Source organism: Rhopalosiphum padi, chromosome 1 (genome assembly GCF_020882245.1).
Source record: "Rhopalosiphum padi isolate XX-2018 chromosome 1, ASM2088224v1, whole genome shotgun sequence".
In the NCBI taxonomy this organism is placed as follows: domain Eukaryota; kingdom Metazoa; phylum Arthropoda; class Insecta; order Hemiptera; family Aphididae; genus Rhopalosiphum; species Rhopalosiphum padi.
Window position 1 is genome coordinate 1,135,025 of NC_083597.1, and position 14,885 is coordinate 1,149,909.

General features: G+C 26.3%; 1 protein-coding gene across 1 annotated transcript in view; it reads left to right on the forward strand.

Annotated features, from left to right (window-relative positions):
• LOC132917368 (tetraspanin-2A) overlaps window positions 1–14,885 on the forward strand; it is a 159,819-nt gene that overhangs the window by 136,515 nt on the left and 8,419 nt on the right. Inside the window, exon 4 of the mRNA XM_060978085.1 lies at window positions 12,932–13,117. Within this exon, the coding sequence (XP_060834068.1) occupies window positions 12,932–13,117 (186 nt within the window). The remainder of the gene's footprint in view (window positions 1–12,931; window positions 13,118–14,885) is intronic.

Sequence of the window (14,885 nt, forward strand, 5' to 3'; positions counted from 1 at the left end):
GGTTCTAAGAATGTAACTTCATTGTGTTTGTATACCCAGCCACTTTCGATTTGTACTGATAGACGAGACGCAATCAAACACATAAACCTTCCTGGAACACTTCTACAGCCGATTATTAGTAAGTTATGAACGACACAGCAGAATATGAATATGCACAACAGAATTTTGATTGGACGATTACTTTTTTTTTAAGTATAATAATATCAAATCAAAGATTTAAACAGAAATATCGATGTGTTTTTATGACGACCTATAAGCTATCACGATTTGAAAATATTTAAACAATATTATGATGTTTATTATTTTTTTATTGGCGCTATTATTAATTAATATATAAATAACTATTACACGTCCATATGCCCAGTAACTAAATATGCCATAACAGATTTACCAATTTATTTTTTCTCCATTTAGAAGCGCGTTAGAATCGTTAGAGATAAAGCACAGCTTTTACGGACATCATAAACAGAACAAAGTCAAACAAACCAATTTCCGTTGTGTATTCGATACGCTCAGATCGTTTCAATGATACATAATCCTAAAATACAGCTGTTACAACGCCGAATTGTTCAACCGGAAACTGTATCAAGTGTCATCTTATTATACCAATGACGTACAATCGCAATGTATCTTCGGAAATACATATTATATACGAGTATATTCCAGTATAATCGAAAATGTTTTAAATGTCCAGTAAAGTAAAATTTGTTTCCTGTTCAGTGTTCACTGAAAAATGAAAATATTAACGATGCTCAAGATAAAACTACTTACCAAGGTACAGATAAAAAAAACCTTACCTAGAGAAATTGTGTGCATTGTATAGTGTACACAATGCACTCTATAAATCATTTTTTCAATATGGCTTAATAACACGTTGTAAAAATGATGCAAAATCTGGAAATACAACGAAACTAAATAGAAAAAAATTGTCTAAACAAAAAACAATTTAAAAGGATCCACAGCCTTAAAAATCTAAAAATACATTACCACCTAGGTTACTATATAAACATTTTTATACATAAAATATATCTAAATAATAATTTTAAACATACTAATATTCGTGAAAATAGAGCAAATAATACAGGGGTTGAATACAAAAAGAATACTTTTGGAAAAAAGTTTGTAGATTATTTAAATTAATATTGAATTTTAATGTAATATACCTTTGATTTAAAAATATATAAATATTCTCTATATTAATAAGAAGTCTAATTCTAAATAATAAGTCTATTTTAAACTGGCTGTCAGGTGAACTTTTATTTTAAGTTTTAATAGACGTCGTATGAAATGTTATATATTATGTATAAATAATATTTAAAAATTTTAATTATTAAGTTCATTAAAATATTTTGAATGTTATGTATAATAAAAAAAAAAATTAAATATATAGATATTTTATTTAATTTTACCATAACATGAGCTTAATATAATATACCATTATAATTCATATAATTTATAATTTTATTCTATAAATACCGTGAAAAATTACGATTACGACAAAGCTCCATATTGAGGTTTAGACGTTTAGCCGTTTAAGAAACGTGTTGTATATATAATAGCTATTTAGATAATATAGTGAGAATTTCTATATATTTTTCTTTGAATAAATTATAAACTATAATGTTAACTGTAAATTAGGAATTCTAATAAATATAGTTCAAATAATAATATTAACTGCTTTATACTAATTTATACATTTTTAAATAAAATAAAATATTATATAACATGGTTTTGAAAGATTTACCACTACAATTAATATCATAAACATAAACTTATTACATGCAATAAATAATCATGATTACTATAGACATATTATAACAGTCATCTGGAATTAATTAGTTGTTAGCGTGATAGATGATGTTGACATAGATCTACTGAAGTATGTCATCTAGTACACTAATGAACAAATGAACTATCCTGATGTCTATAACATGTTAAAGTAAGCATTATTAAGTATGCTTATGTTTTTTTTTCGTGTCTTTATGTTGTTATACATCCGTTACAATTCGTTTTAAAATTACCTACTCGTTAATCCAAATCTTTTTTTACGAAACAGCTCTATATAGATACCTGAAATATTCGTTTAAAGGGTAAACAGTAAACACCGCAAACACGGTACTATACATATTTCATTGTATTTAACAACAATAACAATATTATGACATATATACATATGGCACATATTCTGATATTAAACCCATTTATATTTGTTGCTGGTTTTTTAATTAAACAAACGCATTTATTATCCACAAGTCACGTACAGTTTATATGATATTTTAATAAATTTAATAGAACATTAATTAAAACTATATTTTAAATTATTATGCATAGAAATTGATTACATATAGTTAAAGCCAATTTTAACGTGTTATCCGTTATATAAATATATATCAGCAGGTAAGCCATTCCTAAAAAGTTATGTTATTTTCTTATAGTGACTATTATTAAAGGTATTTTTGGAACTGTAAGTTCAATTAACATGAGGTATTTAATATTGAAATACCTTTTAATAAAAATTAACTAAAAAAATGACATAAAATAATTAGATATTAAAAAGTTTTCCATATTTTTATAATCATGCATAAGATTATGAGTCAGAATATTCCTTACAATAAATTGGCATTTTTGCTAACGATAATTACGATATTCGTCAAAAAATATTATACTTAACTGTTATAGAACACATAATATTTTACATTTAAATTAAAAATAATGTCAGAATATCAACGATTATTCTCAAAACTATATTTTTAAATATTTTAATCACAATATATTAACAACAATATCAATGTTTTTATTATATTGACGTAATATTGTTACCAAAGGAGTTACATTAAGTTAGATAATACGAGTGTAATACTTCACCAAGAATTGCTATTTATAACTGTAACATATTAATATCTGTTTAGTACCAGTTTCAAAGTGAATGCCCAGAAAAAATTCTGGTAAAATAATATATCAGAAACGAACAATAAAGAATGGACTCGGCCATTCAGGAGTATAAAAAAAAATGAAAAGAAAAGAAAAAAATGCTTTAAAAAAAGTCTTTGTAAATTACAGTCCTCGAGCATCCAGGAAATTCAGGAAAAATGAATGCACAATATAATATAATAAATATAATAAAAATAAAATTGTGTATATTACACAATACAGTTTGCTACCATAGACAACTGAATGTTTTACAACTGAATTCAGTAGAGATACATTAATATACATTATTATAATATGTTCAAATTTATTGTAAAAATAAAAAAATAAAAATCTGTTTTAAAAAATGTGTACATCAACTTTATTGTTCTTTATATTTCAAGCATTAATGATTTCTGTGTATATTTACATAATACTTGGATAGAATTAAAAATATTATTATATTGTCATTCAAATAATTGAAAAAATATAACCATAAAAAATATTATAGTAAATAATATTTTTTTGTTTCCAAAAATTGTCTTTAATAAGTTATGATAACTTTAAATTATATAAAACAACTATTTCCAAAAAAAATCGATACTTAATGAGAAATTGGATGTTTACATATAAAAGAATACTTGTAATCATATTATATAATCAATACTTATATTCATGCACGAGTAAAATTTACACTAGATTGTTAATTTTAGCTACACACGAATGACTATAATCACATCATTTTAAATGAAGAAAAAATAAATATATCGAGCACTTTAAAAAATAGAAACTCAATATAATTAGGTTAGGAAATTTAAATTTATATAAGTTATCAACTTGAGTATATTATGTGCACCGAAATTCATTACATTTACAAATAATAATGTTTTAAATTCGATTATGTACTTTATATTTTGTTTAATTACACCACACGTAAAATGTGCTACTCGAATGGTTGCGTTTGAGTTTCATCAGAACTTTTTTTTCTTTTTCTATCTGACCACATGACACGCAATACATCCGTCCATCCATGCAAATATTTTTCACACTAAATATGTAGGTACTTAATACTACTGCTTGTACTTAACGTGCTAAACGTGGCCACCTCTTCTAGCCAAAGGTCATCGTTCTTCGTGTACGATCAAACGAAATAAATAAAAAAAAAGTGTTAAGCATCGAAAACAAACAAAAGTACACGTATACCTAGGGAAAAGCCGCTTTGAAATCTTTCTGCAAATAACCATTTTCCAGGCTTGCATCGACGGCATACACCATTTTGCCCTGCGGATTATATCACCATTCCGGTGCACTGTAACGTGCATGTACGCACGAACGTTTTCGTTTTGACGGCAGACAAATACTCTTCAGAGACATATAAAACATATCATACGTGTATATGTGTGTGTGCCTACATTTTTTATCAAAGTAAAATAATAATGATAGGTAAATCGATGTTAAATTCAATTTTGTACGAATTTACAGACAGACATTTTATTGCAGTCGTCGTAGATAACAATAGGTGGGTAACAATATTCTCTATACAAACTCGATAAGGTACGCGTTCGGCGACAGCTCAAACTATTACGGACTCGACCGGGTTATAAAAAATATTATAATCCATCATTTAGTGACAGACGGCCGGAGAATATAGCTCTGCTTAATATTTGACAAAAATGCGATATTATTATACAATACGGCATACACCCTATTATAATAATAGTCCCAAATGTTTTGGTAAAATCACATCAAACCAAAATAGACCGATTAAATGATATTATATTATTAACCTGCATTAGAAGACAAAAAACCGGAAATCGAACGTGAACCATACCTATATATTTAATTGTTTATTATTTAATAGTTTATTTTTAACAATATTATCTGTATAGCAAGAAAAATCAATACAAACGCACGGGAATTCTAATTTACAGATTATCGTGAATCGTTAGATTTTTCAACTAGTAAAAATCATTTAATATTCATACCATTGGCTTTTTAATTCACAATAGAATAATGTATAGCGAATTGTAACTTTACAATACAATAGTTAGTCAATTATGTATTTTCACTTGCCACACATGTTGCGCAAAATTAACCAAGATTTTCACAGCGTAATCAAACAATGTGAAAAACCCTATGGCCAACTTGCGGCATGCTACATTTACCTTTTGCGGTAAATTTGATGTTTTTTAATGATATACTACTAGCGCCAGATAAAATATACATTTATTACATTATTTTAAAACAAATAGGTACATGGGTTTATTTTTTACGGTTCTTGTTCGTTTTGTTTTTTATTTGGCAAAATATAGACCCTAATACTATAACCTTTACGTTATATATTTTCGTTACCTTCTTGACCTGTAAATAATTCTCGTTTTTTTACAAAATTTAACTCGGACTATTAAACGAGTTATTCAATTTTGAAAACATTATAATATACAATGACTCGCAAAATTTCTTTTGTTTCGTTCAATTTTTTTTTTTTTTTTTACTGTACAACGATTTCTAGATAAAAAAAAGAAACCGACAAATTATTATACCGAATAATTCATTTAACATAACATAATTATTTAAATGTTCTAGAAAAAAATATTTTTTCTATTTTCAATAATTTTTAATAATTTTTTTAATGACAACGTTGATTTTTAATTTTGTTTTTTGAAGTAAAATATTTTTTAAAGTACTTAGATTTATAAAAATGAAATTTTGACCAAGCAGTTTATGAGATAGGTATTTTAAGTTTCGATGATAAGAATTGAATTATTGCTAAGCAGTTTCTCACAATATGTTTTTTATGTGTTGGTCTACTATTCCGATAATTTAGGCTTTAAATATTGTTAAAAGTTATAACTAATAAACATTTGTTGAAATTTAATGTTTATAGATCAAAATACTTAGAATAATATTCTACTTTGGTGTGTGAAATTAAAAATGTGTTGTTTATCAAAAAAAAACAAGAACTTAAAAAATAATAGGTAACGATAAAAAAATGTTGGTTTTATGATTTAAAATTATTTAAAAGAAATATTTTCAAAAACATTAGTATTTTTTTGTAATTATAATTACTTATTAGTGTTATTATGTCCAATGGATTATCTCGTATATTATTATATAATTTTAGATTTATTACAAATACTAAAATAAGACAAAATATATAAAACGATCCAACAATATCATTATATATACTCATGTGAAAAATACTACATTGTAACCGCTTTAGCGACAGCCAATACCTAACACGACCAGTGGTCGACTTTTAACGATTTGATTTTTATGGTTTGTTTACAACTACTTTTAAAGTTTTCAAACAAACCTATACAAATATAAATTTGATCCTTTATACTGTTTTTTACAAGAAATCTATGTTTTACCACATGCCTATGATAGAGTTAACTTATACTATTACTTTAATAATTTTAAAGTAGCTAGAGCATTAATTAGTCAAAATCCAAATTCGTAAGCCATATTTTCGTATTTTATTGCTCACGTTTTAAAATTATCTTTACGATCACAAAATTTAAATATTCAGTTATTATATTTATTAGATTTTACAAAATATAGGTAAACATTGCACAGTATTTTGAACGTTAACTGCAATAATATTATGTGGCTGAAGTCCACGCAATATATCGTCCAAAAACGTAAAAAAAAAAAACAATGATATGTCAGACGAGACCTGTTTTACCGTCATGTTAACCCATATTATGATATTATTTTTATAATATTATGAACACTATATCAATATATAGAAATACAGTTATAAAGGCTGATGTTATTAGCACTACAACACACATTTCTATTGACATTATATACCGACTTGGAGCTCGACGAAACGCCAACCACGCTCGTCAATTAAATTACCTTAGTGAACAGTCGAAAACCCATCGTCCCGAGAGTCTTTACACAAATATATAGAGAAGTTTGAACTACGCTATACTATCTATCGTCACTTAACGACCTGGCAATTAGCTGCTAGTTGGCGTGGATTTGCATGTATATATAGCTAGCTGTTATTCCCATCAGAAACGTTGTACAGCAGTGGTCGAACGCCGCTCATGCCCGACCAATGGAATATATACTATAACAATAATATAATACGTACTTATATCGAAAGCACTAAACCAAACCGACATTGAGTAGAGTGTCAAACACACAAAGTTAAATTTCAAATCACCGAACGCATTATTCACAAAAGTAAATAGCAAATTTACAAAAACAATGATTTTAACATTTTTAACACATAGTCACCTTTGAAAATACGATAATTTTTTTACGAGTTAATATTTTTTGCATCCGCGATTGCTCCTAAATATTATATTTTTCATAATTTAATTCCGTTAGGTTATATTGTGGGAATAATACATATACGATACCGACGATACCGTTAGCAAATATATATACATATAGTTAGATATTATATACCTCCTATTATTCAAGACACTTCTTCTGTGAAGGCTGAGTGAGCATGTATGTATATACCAATATTTACCCAAGAAATTAAACAACAAAAACTCTTCTTTGAAAGTTCGTGCTCAAAATTAGAATATTAGAGTACATTTCAAGACTTGTAACCTAGATTCATGTATAAATGTTAATTACACATAAAGTTCGTCCATAACTAGTGGTTTACCTCTTTTCCGTCTTTAAATTTAATTGTTGACTATAGGTATTCTTTATTTCCTCTCATCCATATTATGCATGGTGATGGTGTTAATAAAAGTTTCACCAAACTATATTTTCATTTTAATATCAAAAGTTTATTACTTCGAAACTGCACGTACAGTAACTATACAAATGTGTGTACGCGTGTATATAGAGATGACGCGGCTTTTTCTCGTTTTATTGTGTTTGCTATGTACGAGCTGTTATAATAATATACATGGACAAAGGGGAGTTGAGAAATTGTTCAACTCTTTGTTACCAGCAGTCGAACGCAGTTATCATTATTATGATATTATGTGGTTGAAAAACGTCGGCAAGATGGTTAGAAAAAACATTTTATTTATTTTTTTTTTTTTGAGTTCATGCGATTGGAAGTTAAATATCAAATCAAAAAGTATGAACAAGTCTTGTAGTAATTTTATGCACATAAAAATAAAAATATAGTAAACCTTTTGTGAGTATTTGTTACTGTTTATTTAGCTGTTTAAATCTTCGTAAATTATTACTGTACAAATGTTAAATTTGTTGTTTATTGAACAGTTTGCCCATAACGGGTATTGATTTTCAGATTTTTAAACTACATCCACAATTATTTAAATTGGATATTTAAATGTTGAGCTTGATGAAATTACCTACAAATGATGATTATACGATATAAAAGTAGTCATATTATCGTACTTTTTCGCATTTTTTTAAATTTGGAGCAATTTGTTATATTATTTTTTTGCTTTTTTGTTGTGTAGTCGTGATCGATATAATACACCTATATTTTTGATTTTTGGTAGCGTGAAAACCCAATTTGATGGTTTACGGCTTTGACGTTTTGTATTAAATTACCGAATTTTGTATGACTATAGGAGAAGACATAGACGGTCGTTTAAAATTACTGAATTACTACTATAAGAAATTATTAAATAAGATATTTTCTATCGCTTTTTTTTTCAATTTCCAATTATCGATTGATTTAAATGATTATGTAGCTGATTTTTCTGTTTTCGTAGTTAACTGATTAGCTAGCATCATAACATGATGTGTGGATCAAAGGTATAATATTCGTTGGAGGTAATTAAAAATAATTATGTAAATAAATTACATGTCTATATTATTCTAAGGTTAAGAAATAATTTGATATAAGAGTAAGTATATAATAGTAAGAACGTTTGGAAAATCAAATGCCGTAAAATTATCATGAAGTTTAAAATATATTTGATCAGACCACCATCAAATCAAAGAGTAAAAACTAACAATTCTACCGTATAGGTATAAAACAGTATTTTTTGACTTTTCGCCAACTCAAAACCAATTATATATCCGATTTACTATAACAATTAAACTTCCTGTATAATGCTTCGAAGGAAACTTTTAGTAAAAAAAAATATACATATATAACTGAATTCTATCTCCTTTCCGAGCTTGAAACCTACAATTAAACTAAATCGACTATTTTAAATCCTGACGATGAAGAGATTATTTATAAGTTTTAAAAAAACTATGCATGTGTGAGTTTTAATTCACTTTTTACAGTAGAAAATATATAATCTTCAACTTTTTGATAGAAAGTTAGATCTAAATTTAAGTTTAACAATAAAATTAAAAAAACCATCAATACTTTTCAAAATAAACATTTACAAAACAAAATACGAAAAAAATGGAATATTTAGGTAAAACCAGTTTTTGTTAGATCGATTTTTTTTGAAAAAATAATCTTAAACAATTGATATTTATACAAAATGTTTATATTAGCATTTTATATACATGATGCCATTTTAAAAATATTTTGGGCATTTCGAGCTATAAATGAACATTAGATTTGTGATTTTTTTTACTATTTTTGATTAAAGAAGTTTAGAAATTTCTCCTTACAAGTTAATAGTTACTAAGAAATAATATACTTATATATTGCTTTAAGAAATTAAAAATATCGAAATTTATAGAGATAATATATTAAGGTGTTTGAATTTTTATTACATTTAACAAAATCATAAAATATTTTGTAGACTTTTTGGCTGACATACTATTTGCGCTCAAAATCGGTTTTCGTCGTCTAAATCTAAAATGATTTATAATTTAATTCAAATGTAATACATTCATTACAGTAACCTACTCAATATGAGGTTAAATTAGTACCTTATATACAGCAGAGAGACTTCTACCAATCGTTTTGTTGTATTATACATTATAAATTTATTATTTTATTAAATAGAAACTTTTTGCTTGTTGACATATTGATATATATTTATACAATTTCTTTGGAATTACTTTTAAGTTGCTCTATTATAAAAATAAACCCTATTCGTTTTTATTCGCCAGACATCTAATGTCTTATGATTGTCGATACCTAAATTTATTTGATTTTATCTTGATTCATTTTCACAGTAAAATAATAATAACTCAAAGGGAATTAAAAAAATTACCATTGACTTCTGGAGAAAAGAAACTTTTATCTTAAATACATAATGTTATAGATAAAATAAGGACCCATGATAGTACTCAAACTTAAAGTTTTGTGCAATATTTTTAAAACATGTTAAGAAATGTGTGCAAAGTTCAAATTTATCTTGCCCTAAGGACCGATGATAAAATGTGAATGAAATTCGACATATGTATACATCGAGATAAATCAGTTCTGTACTTGGTCTATTTTATTTAAAATATAACATTATAGTTAACTTAAGCTCATAATATAAACTTACTCATAACTTATTAGTAATAAGTAATAATTATAATATTTATTACTGAATTAACTTTTTTTTTTCACGAGGGAAACACGAATACTAAATAAAATGGGAAATGTTTGAAATTCATTAACTTATTATTAAATGTTTAGAATGATAGTTTCATGTGTAACTGATGAGTCATCAGTTGAGTCAGATGACGTAATATTTATTTTCCTAATTATTCTACAATCTATATACATTAATATATTATCGTATATTTTAAGGAATTTTTCCCCTACCAACAATAAACCTTTTCATTTTTTTTTCATTTTTTTTACCTGAATTTGGATAGTTTACGATAAATAAATGTTTTGGTTTTATATCAACTATATACAATCTTAAATCATAATATGTAAACAATTTACAGTTAAAGTAAACATCAAAAATGAACACTTTTATTTGTGTTCATTAGAATATTCATTTAACAAATTTATGTTAAGTAAACTTTAAAAAAGATAAACACCTTTATCAACGAAACACAATTATTTATAATTTATTCTGATGACATGCAACTTAATCGATACATTTTATGTGTTTGAGACTTTAAGATTTCTGATCAAACAACGTAAAGGCAAACAATACTTAATAATTATATCGACGGTAATATTTTGCGTTACTACGTGTCTATGTAAGTATACAAAATTCAACGTATCAAACACTTACTTTTATGATAAACAATTTTAATAAAAAACAGTAAGTTATTCCTTGTCATTCGGTACAATCAACCGCTTATAATCGTATAAACTGGAAGTAAGAAAATATTATAAAGCAAAACTGAACATTTCAAAAGATTTTTTCTGTCTCGTTACAGAAAATACATTTTTGAAGTATCTGATCTTTTAAGACTTTCGATGTTTGCTCTTATACTCTTACTCTGTAGCCGACGATATAATATGTTCTTATACATGTTCTTGTAAACACACAAAAAACTCTACAAAGAAGTTGAGTGGTTGTTTCCCCAGAGAACTCAATTTTTTTGTGTCATATTTTCAATTTATTTGGTTACGAAAAGTTAAACAATTTAAAGCAATAGTACTGTACGGGATTTATTTAAATGTAAATTAATCCATCAGAAATGTTGTACATCTTGACATGATTTAATGTGTTTTCGTTTATTCGAAATAACTTAGTTTTTTCGAATAAAAATAACTAATTTAAATTTCTTGAAAACATATTCGACGGGAAGAAGTAAAAACATTTCTTATTCAAATGTTATTCCATGTAAATAATGTAGTTGTATTTTACTAATACGTTCATATATTTTTTTATTTATATTATAACTTATTTATTAAAAGTAAACAATGTTTTTATACTTTTTATTCCCAACTAAAGTAACATTACTTAATTTAATTTTAAATCTTGTAAAATACAAAATTGATGGAAAAAAATATAATTCTAAAAATATTATTATATCATATATTTTACACTTAATACTACACGTTATAATATACTTACTTATTACAGTTACGATAATTGCTATGTATATAATATTTTAATATTACTATATTATAACTTCCTATAGTATTTTACTGTTTACATAAATATTGTGTAGATGATTTGAAATATTATACGATTATGTACTTATAGAATATCTAAATTATATAATAATCATCATCAGTTATTATATAAATATTTTCCTAAAAATACACTAACTTAATAACAATATATTGATTTTTTATCATTGTAAGGTTTCTTAGTATATTTATAGCAAATAACAAATATATATATATATAAATATGAATATACATAGTTTAGTGTCAACTGTTTACCAGTATAATAAATATTAACCGAAGATCATATTGACAATATGCTTCTGCATTCTTCACTACAAAGTAATCGTTTAATCGTTTAATTATTAAAATATGTATTAAGAGCCATGGATTGCTGAAGTTCCATTTTTTTTTTTTTTATAGCTTTATAATGTTTATGAAATATTAAATTTTTAAACTAAAGTACGTTTCCTACTTATGCTGGTGCATCTGAGACCGTCGGTCGTCATCAAATCGTGTCATAGTCGTGAAATAACATTGACATTGTTGATAAAGACTCGTCAGAATAAAACACATTATTACATACGATATATACTTGCGGATCTATAATATACATCAAACGTTTTGCGAGTTCGACGAACGCAAAGAAAGTTTCGAAACCACGTGGTCTGTTTAACGTTTTGTTGTTCGACAACCGTTGAACAAAGTATATAAAGTTCCCTCATATTAAATCGTCGATTATTAAATCGTTTTGAATCGAAACATACGGATGTTTAAACTTGTATCATCCGGGTTGTCACTATACTTCGTGGTGCGTATTACACGCGTATAGTATAAGTACATAATGTCTGATTATCGCGTGTTTCCTATATACGTATCCATTAATTAGGCGTAAACACCATTTAAATACGTATAATTGACTCAGCTCGTTAGATAAATGATGAACTCTGGAGCAAACAATTTTCGACACATCGAATAGTTTTCCTCGATTTTCCAGAATTTACTTTCCGATCAACTTTAAACGCCACTGTGTTGATTCTTATGAATCCGTCGATTCTATGTGCATCGTGATATGTATAATAATATATATTATATTACACGGTTATGCATAATTGCAGTACATTAATTATATTATGTAATATATGGTTTCAGATCGGTTGTTGCGGAGCGGATGGACCCAACGACTATTTGGCGCTGAGGAAAGCATTACCTACGGAATGCAGGGACACGGTAACCGGTAACGCGTTTTTCTACGGATGTGCTGATGAAGTTACCTGGTTCTTGGAGGACAAATCCAGGTGGACCACCAACATAGCAATATCGATAGCCGCTTTGGAGGTAATCGTCGATTCCAAACATAATCCCACGTTCACCTATTTGGCTATTTAACTAAATAATAAATGGTGATAGTTAGGGAGAGGAGAAATATACATTTCTCAAATAAGTATAATATATTATTAAATTGTTCAAATATTAATAGTCAAAATACATGTGGTATATATCATAGTTTTTTACACGCCTAATACGAGTAGAATGGCTAAAACAGCACAATAATGTGTGGATTTTTCTATACACAATATATAACATATTTGACCAAAGAACTTATAAAAAGTTTCTCTTGTATAGAAGTATTATATAAAACAGAAGAATGGTTCTTAAATTCTATAGCATATTTATTTTTTTAATTTTTAATTTTGATGTTTAATGTTATGATATTTAAAGGTTACGAGTATAAACTTATAACCTTTTCATTATGACATATAATAGTGTAGGTTTTTATGTACTAACGTTTCTCTTTTTCAGTTTAATATAACACAAATATATTTATAGGTAGTTCCATTATATCAAAATTTCAAACAATATAAAGTAGTGAGTATCTACTCATTAAGATCGATACACCAAACACCATGTTCAATGAAAAAACTATTAGACATTTCGAAATTCTATCATTATTATTGTCGTACTATAATATTATAGTGAGAAATGCTATTAAATAACATTCCTAAATATGAAAGATTTACTTTTCGTTTACTACCTTTGATACCCAAATAGAACATTATAAGACATTTTAATGTTTATTTTATTCATAAATAATATTCCTCTGATAAAATTATCTATTTAAAAATTTATCATATTTATTTGAATGTTATTTTTAATTTTAAAAACTATAAAAATTGAAAAATTATACTAACCATAGCTAATTAAAATCTTGGTTTAAGTATTCATATTTTTTATTCATTCTCAAGAACAGCCATTTATTGTAAAAAAGTATGTTGCCATTATAAACCCGTAAAGTATTATTTTAGATTTCTCTGTGATCATGTTTTAATAATTTTAGTATTTTAGTTAATTTATTAAAAATATTTATTCGTTTTAATTTTAAAAGTTTAAATTGATTACAGCCTAGTAAATTATTTTATTTAAACATATATATTATATACTATATATGAAATGCGTACAATATTTGATTCGCCTAGTTATCGATAACATCTGATGAATTTTTATGTTTTTATAATTTTAAAAAAATTACTTAATAATGACCATATTTTGCATTAAACGAGTTACTCACAATTTGTACCTATAACCTCATCGAATTGACCTTCTAAAACCTTCTCTGAAGACATTTTCCTAGTATGACCTTCTTGGATAAAAAAAAAAAAAAAAAAAAAAAAAAAAAAAAAAAAAAAAAAACAAGAAAAAGTCATTCAACCTCCTCTCTTACACCACCGTTGCTCGTGTATTCGACGGGCACTTGCTTCCAACGTCGCCGCACTTCGATGCGTTGTATGCACATACTATATTATACACAAAAGTATCACAGACCTTTTATGAAAACTTTCAATGCGAGGGGTCCACGTTAAAATATATGGTCCGCCACCGTCAATCGATCCCGACGTGTGCATATACGTGAGGTGCGGTCGTGTATGTTTGTTAAAGCAATAATCACCTAAATACATGAAGGCATGTGTATTTTTTTTTATGACACACGCCATACTGTCGTTCTTTGTGTTGTCAGCGAATTCTTAATCGAAATACGAGAAATAGTCCACGCTCTAGGCGCCTACAAAATAGATATTATATATCAGCAATACTCAATAATAGTGTG